Source organism: Chelon labrosus (genome assembly GCF_963514085.1).
Source record: "Chelon labrosus genome assembly, chromosome: 12".
Lineage (NCBI taxonomy): Eukaryota > Metazoa > Chordata > Actinopteri > Mugiliformes > Mugilidae > Chelon > Chelon labrosus.
The window spans coordinates 25,869,363-25,887,369 of NC_140345.1; the positions used below are offsets into that span (position 1 = coordinate 25,869,363).

Genomic DNA, 18,007 nt, shown 5'->3' on the forward strand with positions numbered 1-18,007 from the left:
ATTTAGACTCACCTGTCGTTATTAGATAATCCTGTTAATTTACCTGAGCATTACACTGATCAGCCACAACATTAAGACCACTGACAGGCGTACTCGTACTCTAACAGGGTCTAGCAATACGTCTTAAGAAGAAGCTCCAATGTGCAGTAAACTGGTCCTTACACTCAGAGTGCATTAGGAGGGGATCTTTTAATGGCCAGAATGAAATGGAGGAATTGGGAGCAAGCAAAACCTGTTTAAGTACCTACCCTGTGTCCATTAGACCTCAGAAAAATAGTGTTGCATCCTCTTACACCCATCAGCCACAGCATTTAAACCACTCATGAGAGAACATTGACCATCTTGTGACAATTCAAAGTTCTGCTGGGAAACTTTTGGACCTGGCATTCATTCATGTGGATGTTACTTAGACATGTAGCACCCACCTAGACCAGACACTCCTTGATGGCAGCAGCCATCCCCAGCAGGATGCAGGCTGACACAGACACACACACAAAAACGCTTTAGGAACAACTAAAAAAAAAAACATGAAGAACAGCACAAGGTGTTGACCTGGCCTCCAAATTCACTAGATCCCAAACTGATCAACTATCTGTGGGATGCTCCACAGAGGCCCCTCCCCTCAACCCATAGGACCCAAAGGCGCAACTGTCGCAACTGTTTTGGAGGGACAACAGAGACCTATTAGGAAGTTGGTCATAATGTTATGCCTGATCGGTGTAATTTGTCAGCCATGGGTGAAATTAGAAAAAATAAAAATAACAAACTAGAGCCGAAACCTTAATCAGCATTCACGTGATTGGCCGAGAGCTGATCACCTGATTGCAGTGACACAAGGCAGGTCAGCACCGGGGGAAATGAATTCATTTTCCATCACCTCCTCCACATTGTTGTTACAAAATGCTCTCAATTTGTGAGCAACTTTCAAAAGTACAACACCAAAGAGAACGCTTCTGGTCACAAGGGCTAAGGCCACACACACTGTTGCTGATATTTCAGAGAATCCAATTAAAACCTCGGCGCAGCTGGGCGGGCAACACCTCACACAGCAGCTCCAACAAAACAAGACCCGGGGTCGCTTAGATTTAACAATGTCACCGCGATTTAAGATGAAATTTAGCTTGAAACGGCGCATTAAAGAAAGTGGAGTGATTTGGTGTGTGTGTGCTGCAGTATATCAGTATTTCTCTTTGTGTGTGTGTGTGTGTGTGTGTGTGTTATTAGAAGAGTTCAAGCAACATGTCTGCACTAATGAGTTCTTTCCCTGGACCTGGCAGGCTTTGGCCAGGATTATTGTGGGTGTGGGTGTGCGTTCTGACAGTGTGTCACCTCTGGGTGTCATTCCAGGTGACATCGCCAAGGAGAGCAGCCTTTACAGCCGTCCCGCAGAGCCACCGCCTGCTCTTAACAAGGACACACAGACACGCAAGACGCAACCACACACACACATATATGCAGACAGTTTTTTTTTTTTTTCGTATGCAGCTCCGGCGCACGGCAGCGGTAAACTCGTACACTGCGGTGAGCTCAGAGGTAATTCGTCTTCATTGTCCAAGTCATCAAATCTGAAGGAATACGGTGAGACAGCCGGACTAGCATTAAATGTCCCCACAGCCGAGGAGACGGGCGACAAGAATCCACACTCATATTCTCTATTTTCTCCCTCTCACACTGACACACACATGCAATTTCACCCTTCAAAGATACAACACACTCTCTCAATAATGGAGTATTTCTCGGAGGGGGGGAGAGGGTGAAAAGGGGTTTCAAGTCTCTTAGTCTCTACTGGATTTTCTTTTAAAAAAATAGTGTGATGAAGTGTAAAATAGAGAAGAGAAAATGGAGAAGGAGTAGCTGTGGTCACAAGCTGCCTGTCAGAAAACAGAAGGATCCCTATCGCTTTCCGACATCATCAGCCGGCTATTCTCCTGCAGTCACACATGACTGATGAGGGAGGCAAAAGAAGTTCAGCTTGTCTTTTCTCTAATCCTCACACTTTTCCGTATGGCAGGAAATTAATGGTCTCTCGCTTAGGACGCTTTTACCCACGCGCACACGCACACACACACATTTCTGTGCCGCTCAGCCCGGAGCCGAGCTTTTATCATCTCCTAGTAAGTATCAGCGGTAAAATTGCTTAATTAAAGCATGAATGTTTAATAAACCCTCGGGCTCCACGAGGAGGAACCTGAGACAGGTCCGTCTACTGGCGGGGGCAGCCTCCGGGAAGGAGGCAGACGATTCCTCAAGTCGCTTCCCGCTGACTTTAACCCGGGAGGTGGAGCTTGTAAAGGTCAGAAACTGCCCTGAACCTTAAAATGCCGCGTTGTTCGCTCCACTGGTATAACCTCCCACGGCCTTTATGTGCAGACTTAGTCAACTGGCAGATCGCACTTGCAACAAACCATGCTAGCAGCTCGAGGCCGAATGAGCTAAATGATTACGTGCTCAGTATGAAAATGCTAACATGCTAATGTTGAGCTGGTATAGCTGCGTTCATCACCTTAAGCCCTATTTGGATGAGACTAGTTTTACTGGGAACCTCTAGTAATTTGTAATAATTGCAGCAGCCGTCTGTGATCTTAATCCCGTGCGAATAAATCACGTCCTCATTTACATGTCCTGTATTTCTCATAACACAGAGGTCCTGTGATAAAACTAATCCAGTGTGAATCAGCATATCTGTGATTTGGGAGCGTGTTTTGATTTATTTATTTATATTATTTAGGAGTTTTGTTTGAGTATTTACCACCTGTTTCCTGTTAGGACTGAAAGTCCAGTTTTGAAATTTTTAAAATTTTGATCTGCACCAATCAGGCATAACATTATGACCACTGACAGGAGAAGTGAATAACATCGACCATTTTGTGACAATACATTGTTCTGCTGGGAAACTTCTGGACCTGGCATTCATTGGTGTGGATGTTACTTAGACATGTAGCACCCACCTAGACCAGACCAGACCAGACACCCCCACCCCATAGCAATGACACTCCTTGATGGCAGCAGCCATCCCCAGCAGGATGCAGCCTGACACAGGCACACACACAAAACACTTTAGGAACAACTAAAAAAACATGAAGAACAGCACAAGGTGTTGACCTGGCCTCCAAATTCACTAGAACTGATCAAGTATCTGTAGTCCCATCCACAGAGGTCCCGCCTCTCAAAGGCCCCCCACTAACAACATCCTGTTGCCAGACACCACAGGACACCCTCAAAAGGCCCATGTCCATTCTCTGATGAGTCACCACAAGGGAGACCTGCACAATATTGGGAAGGTGGTCATAATGTTATGTCTGATCGGTGTATATACAATCTCCAATTTTTGGCAGTTAATCAGTGAAAACATAAACGGTGCACTTGAAGAAGAGTAACAGCAGAACGAGTCACTAGCACTCTCTCCCATAAGGCAGAAATAGTGGCTGCCTCATCTCGCAGCAAGACTAGATACGTTACACACATGTGTGATATACATTACCAAGACTATGGAAAGTTAGGACATATGATAAAAGCGTGTACAAACATGATATTAGTGACAAACAGAGATAGCCAGTAGCACAACACGGTTTGTGGCTCAGCTTGTTGCAACCTCAACTCACATCTCTCCCATTTATTTGAAAAGGACATGTGCAATGTAGCTCATACCATGGACACATTTTATCATTGCAACCACACTAAACACACGAGTGTCATGCAGTCTGCTACATATAACCATGGACTGTCTGGAACAGATTCTCTCTGCCATCCTTATTAGAGACATTCAAGTCTGTGAAGCCATGCAGCTTGTTTGGCATTTTTTACCTGCCCCTTTCATATCTATACATGAATGGATAGAGAAGAGTGTCAAGCGTTGCAACGATACAAGAAGATGGGCCCTTTAAATCGTCCGTAATGTTAAAATAAAATACACAATTACAGAAAAAAGAAGCTTCTTTTTAGTTTATTTTTCTTTTACCTCTCTCTTTCTTCTCATTCATGTGAGACAGACTTTTGCATTAGAGTTCAAACCGAAACCACTTAAGAGGTGACCCTCGCTAGAAAGCCTTCCATTTCACAGGGCCTGACACCAGAAAATGACAGCAGCTGATGTATTAGATCCAATTAAAAAGCCCAAAGTCCAATTAAAAATCCTTTGCAGCCGTGTAAGGCAACCCTCACCAGCACCGTCACCGCCTCCGTTTGGCCAAGACGGTGAGAATAAGTGCTAAAATAGACACGGGTAAAAAAAAATAAAAAAATAAAAGAGACACATGCGCTGGTAGTTAATTTGTTAAAGTGCTGAAGTGAGTTTCCCATTAATGCTTAAATCCGCAGACTGATCAACGTTCATCTGTGACGGCAAATGTGTGCACGGTGTCTATATTCTGCTTCGGCTCCCTCAAAAAGCATCAGTTAAATCAATATTAGGTTAAATCTTTAAACAAGAGCAAAGCGAGAATATCATCCAATACTGATTAAAGTCTTAAAAGATGTGATTATACCACATGACAAGTTTATTTAGGCGCTAATAGCTTAATATATCAGCAGATGAGGCAATTTAATTCTGCACGTCGCTGTTATGTTGCATTCAAATGCTGCTGGAAACATCGGGGCCGATGGCTAAATTAAGATTAAATGTAATGATTTTGTATTCATAACATATATAAAATATGTCAGGCTATATAGCTATCAAGATCATACGTAAACAGACGACAAAAAAAGCTTGTGGCAATAACCGTAGCTCACCCAAGAGATAATAAAAAAATAAAATAAAATAATGAACCTGCAGCTGAGAAAACAGCATAAATCCCAAAAGCATAAAAAACAAAAAAAAACAAGAAAATAAAATCAGCAAGCATGAACATAAAACATGCAGCATCACATTAGTCTTACGCGACGCCCACGCATTTATCCGTCGCACATAAACCCTCCGAACAAATGGCAGCTTTTATTACGCGGGGTTTGGAGCCCTGATGCAGACGGCCCGCCTACATCTTGGGACTCTGTACTTTCTGCCAGGAGGTAGAAGCTTGAACTCAGTGCGGAGGATGTGAGCGGGGTCTGACATACATTTAATAGACGGGCCAAATTGGGATTTCGGCTGAAATAAGAAAGCGGTGGCGCCGTAGAGGATAGAGGAGTCTCTCTCTCTCTCTCTGTCTCGCTAGACATAATGTCGCACAGTGTTAAACGGGTCATTGCTGAGCATACTGTAACCCCTTATGGGTTTGCTGGGTAACTTTACTGTTCAACGAAGGCAGCTGCTGAGCCTTTCATCACAGCACACCTCAGTGCAAAAATAACGCCGGCTAACTTGCCTATAAAATGACTCACAATCTGTCAAACAATCTGTTGATCTTTGTGCCACCTCCTCAGCCGGGTATCAAAGCACAGAAAGCTGTATGCTTTCTGTGATGTCTAACCCCACGGTTGTGGCTGCAGGCTAGCCCGTTTCACACCGCCACCATCTCCTGTGTCTCTGCAGCAGCGTATATATATATATCGAGATCAAGCAGCTCGCAATGCTCAGCAGTTAAAGCTGTAATGATGTTAAATGTTTGACACGGCTCCAGTCTTCTGAAAAATGTTACCCATGGTGCAGAACATGGTTGCAGAACAGAAGTTCCTTATCCAACTTTTTTTTTGTTCGTTTAGCTGTAACTGTTCTTCAGTTGCACATTTGTGCTGCTGGGAGCTAATACTTTGGCTCGGGTCATTTTTTACCACCATGCCCTGTACAATCAAGCCTGCAGACTTTTCAAAATCGTCACTTCCCTGGTGACTATGAATGCAAACTGTTCAGACCAGCTCTTCCTAAATTTCCAGGTGTATTTAGGTTTGGACACAGTCTGCCAAGGCGTTTTGACAGCAGCTAAGCTAGGCCGATTGTTACAGTCGATCCCCTGGAACATGCCACACGCATTAGTGTCCTTGAGCAAGACACTAACCCCCTAGTTGTAAAAGTAAAAATAAGCAGAAAAAAGGCAAAGAAAAAGCACTATATAAAAACAACACCATTTACCATCTAGCTAGCTAAATTGCTCAGCATTCGACTGGTCTGCCTCCGTGCTTAGAGTGCAGCTGCGTACATGCGTCTTGCAGGGACAGATGGGTTAGTGCATTTACTGCGTGCGAAGTCAAGAATATGGATTGGTGTAATATGGTTAATGATAAAGTTTGAGGGCTGTGCAAATTGCATAGTCTTTGTTTCTTTAGCAGAAGTGGAAGGCAGTGGGAGACAGCCTCTTGCTTGTATCGCAATGAAATTCAGATTCTGCTCAAGGTTTCTTCCCGTTAAAAGGAAGCCTCAGTGTTTGCTCTGAGCCGTTTCAGGTTAGTTCTGTAAAGTGCAGTGGTGGGCCGTCAAACTTTATCAGAATCACTGACTTATATTTTACTATTTTCCCATTAATCTTATGACATTTTTCTCTATAGCCTATGCTTTTCTTTTTATGGCTTGTCTGTCTCTCAGCCGCGGTGCTTCTGGGGGTGTAACTTTGCATTAGAGCTTTTATCCAGTCATATTTCAGCCGTCAAATCTGGCTGGGCCTTCACAATTAAAACTGCAGGCGGCCCGAAATCACATTTTGAGATCGGATTCTTAGGCCTTTCTCTGTTGCCTACAGTAGCGTCAGCGTTTTCGCGTCCTCTGATCAGAGGGTCTATCGATTTGGTTGCAGATCTTCTTAGAAAGCCACTTTCACGGCGGAGTTTGCAGAAAGAGTCGAATATTGTGAGGAAATGCCGCCCAATCCTGGAGATAGTTAGCCTGACCCAGACGGGCCAGGGATGTGTCCGCCACTTTCAAGGTCAGCAATTATAAGCGCTATGAGGAGAACTCTAAATTGTTTCTTGAATTCTGGTGAGTAAAATGAATTATATTTACATCTTTTCTTTGCCATTTTCTTGAGTCGACATTGATGCTTCTGCCGGATTTGACGTATGTGGCGCTGGTGCGCAGCCGACTTTTTAAATTGTTCTAAGTGAGTTTCTTGCTTTAGTAATGGCATTCATCTCGCTTTATGAGATACCTGTCTACGATGCAATGTCTTGTTTTATTGCGTATCCGTATGATGTTGATGATTTCTACAGCAGTGGCGCTAGCTAGCTAGCCTGACCCAGCGGGGGAAAGGAATTGTCCACCACTTTCAGGTCAGTAACTATGAACACTATGTGGAGAACTCTAAATAGTTTCTTAAGTTCTGGGAAGTAAAATGAATTATATTTACATCTTTTATGTATATTTTTGCCATTTTATTTAGTTAGACATTGATGCTTCTGCTAGATTTTCTTGAAGCCTGCCTTGATATTCCGTTTCTTGAAGTTTCCTGCTTTAGTAATGACATTCATCTCACTATATGAGATACCCGTCTACGATGCATCGTCCTGTTTTATTGCGTATCCGTATGATGCTGATGGTTTCTACAGCAGTGGCATCATAACGACCGCATTAAGAGCTGTTTTGAATAAGGTTGGAGGCATTCAAGGCCTAGGTGGAAAATATTCGGCCCGTCACTGGTAAAGTGAGACGATTTCTATTGTTATTGATGAAGCCGACATACCAGAGACACCTGGCGTCAATGGGAATGTTTAACCAGACTGACTCATAAATAAATGTGGTGCTCTAATAACCTGACTAATCGTTAAGAGCTAAATAATTTGCTAAATGTCTTCCCTGCCCCACCTCAATATGAAATGCTCCCTGCATGCAGATCGACCTCAACACCAGCACAGAGCATCTTCCTGCCATCTCTCTTCGGTTTATTCCTGCCCACACAGGCGCCCCCAGTAGCGAACACCACACCTTGCTCCCTACACATGCTCTCTCTATCTCTCTCTCTCTCTTGTGCACACACATAAAATCAGCTTTATTCTCTCCCTCAGTCAGCCACCCACACTCAGTCACGAGGGACCGTGCGTGGTTGCACCAGTGTATGTGCCATTTTCTGGTGTGACATTTCGCCGTTTGTGTGTGTGTGCGTGTGCGTGTGTGTGCGCGCACAGGCATGCCAGCATCCACGCATAAGAGAGCTAATGCATTAGCCTTGCTTTAGGATCCCTCACTGCTCCTTATGGAGGCGGGCTGGAAATCCCTTAGTTTAGCAACAATGTGCTCCAGCCGCGCAGAGGCTTGCAGGGAGAGACGCAGCGCTCACATTCATCTTCCTCAGCCACAGCCGACTGCCAGCAGCTGGAGGAAAAAGAAAGGTGCAAGTCAGGAGGTTTATGAGGGTTTTCTTCGTTACTTCGTCTCCGCTTTGGACGGCCCGTTCGTTTATTGCTTCTTGAGCTGTCCAGCACATTCAGTATATATCGGGCAGCACTGATGAGGCTGTGACTGACATCAGGGAACTGATGTATCTCAAGACAGGGTTTACATACAATGTTAATACTTTAATTAACTCCGCCATGGTTTTGTAATGAATCGGAAATATTTTTGCACGTTTCAAACAACGTTGTGCTTGCGTTGTTTGTCCTATTGCTCCTGAAAGCATCTCTGTGTGCCATACACTGTATAAATAGTTTTTTATAGTTGGGACAGCATTAGAATCACACATGAAGCTAAAAAATCTAAATAAAAAGCTCCGTGGTCCTGGAGGAACGTCCTCTCATCTCACTATGTACTGCGCCTGCTATGTATGACCTTCGGCCTTTATTACAAGTGTGATTTCCCTAATGACAAGGGTCCAGAAATGAATCCATCATCATCAGGACTATTAACCAAGCAGCTGTCCCATTAACTGACCTCAATGAATGATGGATACCTGTGTGAACATCTTTGATAAGGAGCTCACACATCCAGGAGAAGGACAGAGTTATAACAGGGGGTCATACGAGGTCATCAGACACCACCACCTGCTAATGAGAATGATTAACGTCGTATTCGTCCCATCCCAACAGGTGCAACAAATGTAATAGGAAAACTGTTGGGATGTTTTTGTTGCACGCTACTTACACATATAGTTAAGTGGGGGTCCACGATCCTGTATTTTCAGTGTAGTCTACCTTGTTTGAAGCTTCATGTAACCAGATGGGAAAGAAGTTGCAGCCACCAGATGGCACTGCTCTTTTGTGGGTACCCCTGTCGTGTGTCTTTTGCACCAAATATGTAGTATTAATTATTTTTGAGGCATCAGATGCGTGCAGGTTATTAGTTTTGCTCTTAAACATGACCGTTTTTGTTAGACGTCAACAGATTTGTGAAGAGTTGATTCTACGTGTTTGATTTACTGGTAATGATTTGTTTTGACTCATGGAATATCACTGCTGTTCAGTCTGTGTTTTTTTTAAATGATGGACCGAGCAGTTACGATGTAATCAAAAATGTTGGTTTGCACATGCTGTAGCATTTGGACCTGACATGTAAATGTGTGCTCTGCTTTATGAGGAAGAGCCACTACAGTTACATCTGCACAGTGTTTGATGGAGATTCAGTTTTTATGTTGTACTCTGGAATGAGTCCTGTTTTGCTATAGGTTTGACGCTTTAAGCATCATGTCGACTAGTCACTGATCATGTGACAAAAACAACATGGACGCCTCTGTGAAGACAGGTGAGGAGCCCAGTGGGTCGTTGCAGCAAACTAGCAGCGGTTCATCAAATGTGTGGAAATACTTCACTAAAGATGAAGCCCATACTACCGTGACATGTCAGTCCTGAAATTCAACTAAAGTACTACTGCAATGCATCTGCCGTTATTAGACCTTTAGCTACAGTACATGGAAAAGGCTTCAAAGAAATACCCAGCCACACTATCCCATCTTTTAATAAGCTGTGGAGTAGCATCACATGATACTGATGGTGCTGAGTTGCTGCCTGTTTTTATACAGGCTATACATATCTGCAGCTCACAATATGTAGCACATGAGCCGTCTGTTCTCAGAATATGTATTCAGGTCAAGAATATAGGTTTCATTGCTGCAAAGCATTATTTTCTACTGTGTTTTTATTAGTGACTTTCATCACCTAACCCCTATTTTGCATCTGCACCGAAGGCTGTAATAGAGACACTAGGAATCCTCAGAGTATTACGACCCAGGGCACATTTGCCAGTTTCAATTTGTAATCCAAAATAAAGAACCCAAAGTATTTTTGTGTCCTGTGTCTGGTTAATTTCGCCAGGTTGCATATACATGAGATCAAATACTGTATTTTACAGTAGACCGGCTGCATACTAGGCAGGGGTGGTCATCAGCGTATATATGTGTGTGTGTGTATACTATGTCAAGCAGATGATTGATCACTAATTGGCTCAATGGTGAAGCACGAACACACACACACAAAACAACAAACACACACGGTGGTCGCTACCAGCGCTCTAGCCTTGCCATGGCAGGGACTTTTACAACACACACACACACATCAGTTAGTCATATCTTGTCAACAGCTGAGTCACTGTCACCGCTATGCGTGTGACACTCCAGTCAGGGGTTTGAGAAAACCGGAAACAACAACAAAAAGAGAGCCGAGAGAGAAAACAAAAAAAAGAATATTGGCTCCATCGTGTTAGAGATATGTTCCCCAGGGCTGAACGTGATGATGGCATAAATATATACACACAGTGTGGTGAGTTGGCAGTTCTTGTCAAAGGCAGACTAGACAAGATCATCTTTTATTTTTTTTAGTTTCTTCAAGCACCAGTAACTATCGCAAACCGTCTCCAGACAACAGTGATGGACAAAACAGACAGACAGCACAGACAGTTCCCTCCAACACTTCACTCTCTACATGTGCTTATCCTGCATCCTGTCATGTCAAACCTAACCCCAGACTAAAGTTGTGTCTTTGCATAGTATGCATTTTTTATTTTTCTAAATATTTATTACCTACAGATAATTAGCCAAAACTTGTTCTGCTATAAGAATTAAAACACATCATATGGCCATGTCATAAGTCCAGATCTTCATAATAATGTCTATATGGATATGTCTGCCAGTAACTCACTCAGTCCTGAGAAGGACAACAGATTAGCAGATCAAATCTAATGTTACAATACACCGATAAGGCACAACATTATGACCACCTTCCTAATATTGTGTCCGTCTCCCTTGTGCCTCTAAAACAGTTACCCATAGACAGAATAAAGATGGAAACAGATGCAAACAGCTCCTCTAAAGTGAAGCCAAAGCAAATAGAGCTCCACCTGGTGGCTGGCTGCAGTATAGGTCATAAGCTCCACCCCCCTCTGAGTTAGTGGACAGGACTTGGGCCGAACTGTTTTAGTTATCTGACGCTATAGAAACATAGTACAGTTTATAATCCAACTTTTCTTTGTAACCGGTGGAGGTAGAGCAGAGCGTAGAATTAATTAAACTATAATGTGAGTGAGTCTGGCTGAAGTGATGTCGGGTCATCGATATCCCGACTTCACTCCGACTCTGGCTCCAAAGTTGCAAGATGGCGCAATGCAAGGAAGTAGGGACGCGTTGTCCATATTTATACAGTCAGTGGTTGTGACTCATCAGAGGACGGACATGGGTGGGGGGGCCTTTGAGGGGAGGGGCCTCTGTGGATCATCCCACAGATACTTGATCAGTTTGGGATCTAGTGAATTTGGAGGCCAGGTCAACACCTTGTGCTGTTCTCCATGTTTTTTGAGTTGGGGCAGGTTGCATCCTGCTGGGGATGGCTGCTGCCATCAAGGAGTGTCATTGCTATGGGGTGGGGGTGCCTGGTCTGGTCTAGGTGGGTGCTACATGTCTAAGTAACACCCACACCAATGAATGCCAGGTCCAAAAGTTTCCCAGCAGAACACTGGATTATCACAAGATGGTCAATGTTATTTACTTCTCCTCTCAGTGGTCCTAATGCCTAGCAGTCACTGGAAATTGAGGAAGGTCACACAGTGCACATGTGATTGCAGGAGAGAGTGGTTTGTGATTGAAGTTTCGCTTCTTGACACCATTTGTAGCAATTTTGTAAATAACCCAAGTCTCGTTTGTGTCTTGCGGCGTATTCCATCTAGAAATGCCAAGATCGAGCCACTGAATTTGGGCAGTATTTGACATTCATTTTTATGTGATCTATCCTCTACGTCCCATGCTGTGTTACAGATATTCCACATTGAAATCCCAGGCTGATTTCAGATGTGGAGATTCGCAGCGAGGTGACAATGCCATCGGCGGAGCTTCCTTCCTTCCTTCACATGTCTCATTTCAGAGTGCTTTCAGTCTGTGTCACCGTGTCCTTGTTTGGTTATTTTTCAAGCTTCTCTGCTTCACAATAAATACTTCACACTTCAAAACGACTGCAAAGCTGCAAGCGAGAGCGCCGGACGCGAGAGGCCGAGGTCACGACTCAAACGATCCCGTGGCATTGTGGGTAAGCTGTATTCGTCATCCCCTCACCTTCAGCTCACTTTCCTGGCGCTTTCTCGGTCGTGTCTCTTTTGTTAAAATTGAGTCATGTGCTTTCTCAACTCCACACATCTCCCTGATCCATCCTTTAATCACTCACAGCCTCCCCTGCTGTCCACTGAGGGATAACAAATGAATCCTTTCATGCTCCGCGCCGCACATCGTGTCACAAACTCAGGCCGCATCCTCACACATGCAACCACGCTTTGGAGGTCCACCAACATGGGTTATCACGGACAGTATTTCTGCATCACATCAAAACAGTTTTTGTCTACTACGTGGACCGCTTTCTGATTGGACGCTGCCACAGATGGATATTTGGAGTCCTTCACCTTCACTTCACTTCACTTGGCTCTTCTTCCGTCGTGTCCCTTTTGTTCGAACTGAGTCATGCGCTTTCTCATCTCTTCACATCTCCGTGAAACAACCTTTAATCACTCACTGACTCCCCTGCTGTCCACCGAGGGCTAACGGATGAATCCTTCCCTGCTCCGTGCCGCGCATCGTGACACGAGTCGCGCACCGTCCACACACATGCACAAGCTACGCTACACGCCGCGCAGCCGAATTGGATTTTTACGGACAGTATCTCTCGCACAACGTTTGGTGTGTATGCCCCTGAAAAGACCCCCCCCCCCCCCCCCCCCCCCCACCATTATTTCGTCCCAAACCTTTTAACTTTCACCATTTGAATGTCGAATCGTTCCAGAAATAGCCCTGAAATCACCGGTCCTCTCATCTTAAAGGTCAAAGACTTCTCACACGGCGCAGGAGCTGAGTCCACACAGTAAGCTGTGGACGGGTGATACATGGACCGCTGCTGCACTGTTTTAGTGTATTAACCACCACTTTCCTGCTTAATGGTTAAATTGTGAAGATATTTGCTTTTATGTCTTCAAGGACACCAAGACTCTCCACTGAAAGCAGAGGGATATTTTTTTAAAGCACGTAGACAACGTTGCTTCCTTTAAATCTGACCCAAGGCTCACGTCAGAATCAGTGCGGGTTAAAAGCTTCCCATTGATCCCTATTGACATAGTAAAGCAGACATCTGCATAGCCAGAGGACGAACACACTCCCCTGAACACGTCCGAATTTGGAAATTAAAATCAAGAATGGCGATATTGACTTCATCTAGCTGCAGGTCAATATGTTCATTTACCCTTACACCCGATATTCGCAAAGGGCTGCGTCTGGCTGCTTTGAAAACTCAATGTATTGATGAGGAGGATGCACAAATAATAACATCCCCCTTTTGCACGGGTTAATATTTCCGTCAATGGTAAACTTCTTAACGGTGATTAATGGATTCTCGATAATCGTTGCCGTGCCTGTCAGGAATTCTAGAGGAAGGACAGGCGGTGAAGACATTCACTGTGACATGAGAAACCCGAGTCGATACACAACGTGTTTCATATTGTTCCGACAGCGTACGTTTTAAGTTTGAAACAGAAAAGAAAAGCGCTGCAGGAGAAATCCCCGTCGAATGAGCCGGTTTCAGGCCATTAGTGTCCCCGCACCAGACACGCAGAATAGAACGGAGGTGTGGAGATGACAAAGACGTCCATTACTGTTCGCCTGAATCTGTACTGAACTGCTGCCGGTGTCTGCTGTAGATTTGGTGATTGATGGCTGCCTTCCCCTGCAGGATAAGCAGCTCAACCACCATACAGGCAGAAAATAAAAAAATAAAAGAATAAAGCCACCACCGGCGTAGCAAGCTGTCTGGGTACATCCGTGAAGAATAGATCCTATAGAAAACGCAGCCATATATCTTCTGTCATCATGATAAAAGTTAGCAATTACGGATCTTGTATCAACCAACAATAACACTGGTGGGGGGGATGAACCATTTGCGACTGAGGGTGTTTGAGGTGAGGCATGGGGTGCAACATCATTTCCCAAAAAGTAAATAAAAAATATCTGGATCTCTGTACAAAACAGACACACAGAAGAATTATGAAAGACCTACGTCCCCATGACCGGACTAGAATGAGATTTAGAAGACTCGAAAAACGTCAAGTCTTCGTCAGTGACTCATTAAAATGAAGAGGAAGCATGTGTGGTTGTGGTTCAATGACCACGTTGGAAAAGGTTATGGTTAGATAAGATTCTGGCAACTATTATTTAATTTAACTCCAAGACAAACATTAATTGCATCTGTGCTTTCCTAGATGATCGTCATCCACCCACAGAGAGACTTCCTACACCCTTGACCTTCTGCCTCAATGCATAATAGTTGGCCTACGCTACCTGCCGCAACAGCACTGGATGCAAAATGTAAACTTGCAACACTTGGCCTGGAGAAACTGTCTGCAGTGAATACACCAGAAAACAACTGGGAAGGTTTAATATAAATGTTTCCGTTTAAATCAATCTTTTCTTTGTTGTCTCATTAAAAAGCTTCCACAGGGCAAATATAAGCAAATAAGTCTTCTCTTTTGTTTGCAGTTGTGTTTTGGTTAACTTGTATGCTGAGGACAAGCAGGGGCCATACGAGGATAAGGCCAAAAATCACATCTGGCTCAGCAAACAGACTTCCTTCATGTCCAATGATCAGCTGCGATGAGGATGGAAAAAATCTCCAACACCTTCTGCTTGACGGCCACAGAACAAAAGCAATCCTCTGCCCTGGACACTTTTAAATATGCACTCTTGCACATAAAGTTGGAATAAAATATGTTTAACCTCATCTGTGTGTTTTGCATAAGAGGAATGGAAGACGAACTTAGAACTTTTGCATATTGTAAAACTGTGGAATTGAATAAAGTTGCTCCCAAACCAGCAATAAGCAGTCAAACCCCTCGCCTAGCCCCCCCGTCAGCTGGACATAGCGAGCAGAGCTTGAGCGCTGACAGCAGCTCTAACCCCTCCATCTGCTGCCGGGCGGGACCTCCCCGTTCCTCTGCAGAGAGACGGGAGGGATTGACGGAGGAGGCCGGGATCTGTGAACTATCTGGTTCCTGAAAAGTCCCGAGACCAAACAGGTCCAGCTGTGCGTTGCTTGACCCGAAAAACAACCATCTATCCTCATCAAGTGGGCCCACCTCAAACGACTCCCCCCTCTGAGCGCTTGTCAGCCTCTTCGCTCTTCTTTACTCTCCCCTCCCGCCCTCTCTCGTTTCTGTATCTATTGTCTTTCCTCCATTCATCACTCACAACCATCGCCCTTCCACTCCTCTATTCGCCGCACAGCGGGCCATAACCGCTTGCCTCCCCGACCTATTTCCACACAGAATCCATTACGTCTCCCCAGCCTCTCTTTATCTTCATCCACCAATTCAATCCATCCAGTCGCCCATCCAGCCAAATATTCTCTGACTGTTTGCCTCTTCCATTTCGGCTCATCACAGGCCTCCATGGCCGCGCTTTCACTCACCCTGAACCTGGGATTATCATCTAGGAGACGCCTCGCCTGTGTGGGCTGAAGCACGCCGAGGGAGAAAAGCCATAATGTGTCCTTCGCTTTTTATCTCGACATAAGCCAACAGTGGATGGTATATTTCTTTTTTATTTTTCACACCTTGAGGCACAAACAGCCCACACCCCGCTGTTGTGCACCATAAGCGGGATTACATAAGTGTGATAACTGGCGATGAGGAGGCTGCGACGGCGAGGGGATATTAGCCGCTCTGGAGACTGGAGGAGGATGAGGCAGGAGATACCCACCGCAACATCTTCTCTGCTTGGTTGGCTTCCCACGACTGGCTCGGTATCAGCCCACTATCAGCCCGGAGGGGGGGGGGGGGAGATGGGGAGGCAGCGATGGTGGCTCAGAGGAGACAGAGGAGGAGGACGACTGAGACAGTGAGACCACAGGCTGATTAGGGGAGGCGACTGAGAGGAGGAGAGGAGAGATAGATGGTGGAAAGGTTAGGGGGAGAAAGGGGAGCCGAGAAAATGCTCCAACCCCCTGGCCACGGTCCTGACGAAGCCAGGATAGAGATGTCAGGCCACATCCTGTCTGCCGAGGGAGAGGGAGGGGAGCTGGGATCAAGCGGCAGACAATTAGACTTCAAGCCACAGGCCCTTACCCCATCGTATTTCTGCCGTTCTCTCCATCTATCTTCCTCTTTTGTCTCTATTTACACTACCCCCTCCCCTCCACCCCCTCCACTCCGCTCTGCTCTGAGCATCCCCACAGCTATCCAATATCAGTACTTGATTCTCCTCTGTTTCCAAAAGCTTCCCGGAGGCCGATCGAATGTCGCTTCCTGGACCTCGGAGGGACAGAACGCGGTGCCGACCTTGCAAGGTCACAGATCTTGCTTCCATCAGACGAAATCTTAAACCCTCCATTCGCCTCTTTCTGTCCCTCTTTCTACCCTCCAGAGCCAAAACACTCCACTTGTTTTTTTTTTTGTTTTTTTTGAGCCAATGTCACGCGGCTGCCCTCGCTTTTCACAAATCACACACGGGCTTGATTGCTGCCGAAGACACCATTTCTCTGTCATTTTGCTGAGAGCATGCTAAATGCCAAAGCTGACCTTATGAGGTCAGACAAAACAAAAAAATCCATCTATTTTGTATCTTATTCAAAGCAAAGCCAGACTTACCTAGCGTTTTCCAGACAAGCAGAGATAATTGTTAATCTTAGCAATTAAGCGTTTTTGGGAACTGTGCAGTGGATGAATGAAAAATGGTGCAATTATTTGGTGGAGAAACAAACAACTTTTTGGAGTTAAACAGCCATAAAAGTGTTTCTACTCACCATTTATCTCAGCATCTTTTCCACTCTCTTTCACACTGGGTAAACAGTTTTCCAGGTAAACTCCATTGTGATAACAGCTGTCCCCCTCGCTGAGCTGCGGTGGCGGGTCCCAGCACAAACATGGAGTCTGCATGATGCCGCACGGCCTGTTGGACGTGCTGGAGGCCAAACAGTCCTCCAGCCACTGGCACAGCATCTGACAGGCCGCCATGCTTGGGTTGCGCTTCCCCACCACCAGGTACTCGGTTTTGAAATCCCCGTCGCCGCCGGTAACGGGCGCGCCTGCCCGAGGAGGTCCCTTCCTCATTTGTAGAAACTGCTTCCCGGCCTCGAGGAAGGCCACCGGGGCGGAGGCGTCGCACAGCCTCACGACCTCGTCGAAACTCTCCATGCCCAGGTAGGTGCGTGTGGTCTCTAGGAAGGAGTCATACTGGAATGTGCGGAGCTGCGAGGGCACGCAGTCCTCGATGGGTTTGGTCACCTTGAGGAAGATGGTGTAGCGCCGTGGATCTGGGTTCTGTAAGGTCCAGGAACAAGGCACAGTGGGGAACACCGACGAAGACAGGAAGAAGCCGAAGAAGCGGTTTTGGACTAAGGTGGAGCAGGTATCCGACTCGGGGCCAGAAGGTGCTGCGTGACACCAACTCCTCATCAACAGAAGAGGGGCAAAACAAAAGAATAGCACTGGGAGTGGCCACCTTGCTTGGCCAGGAATCAGGAAAATAACGCTTGACATGGTTTGCAGATGAAGGGAAGGGGACGGTATCGTAGGTTGACGCCTTGTTTCTGGCTTCGAATGAGTCCACTTCCAGCTCTCTAGGTTAACGAAGGAAGAGGAGGAAGAGGAGGAGGAGGAGGAGGAAGAGGAGGAGGGGGAGGAGTAAGAGGAGGGGGAGCACAGGTCTTTTCAAAGATCCAGAAACCGGTCCATGGCTGTGCCAGTCAACCCAGAGATTCA

The 18,007-nt window shown here is 45.6% G+C and overlaps 1 protein-coding gene across 1 annotated transcript in view; it reads right to left on the bottom strand.

Moving 5' to 3' along the window:
- Positions 1 to 17,785, bottom strand: part of adgrb1a (adhesion G protein-coupled receptor B1a) — a gene marked incomplete at its 5' end in the record, with an annotated part of 116,646 nt that extends 98,861 nt beyond the window's left edge. Inside the window, one exon of the mRNA XM_084557672.1 lies at positions 17,050 to 17,785. Within this exon, the coding sequence (XP_084413798.1) occupies positions 17,050 to 17,785 (736 nt within the window). The remainder of the gene's footprint in view (positions 1 to 17,049) is intronic.
- Positions 17,786 to 18,007: the final 222 nt, after the last annotated feature.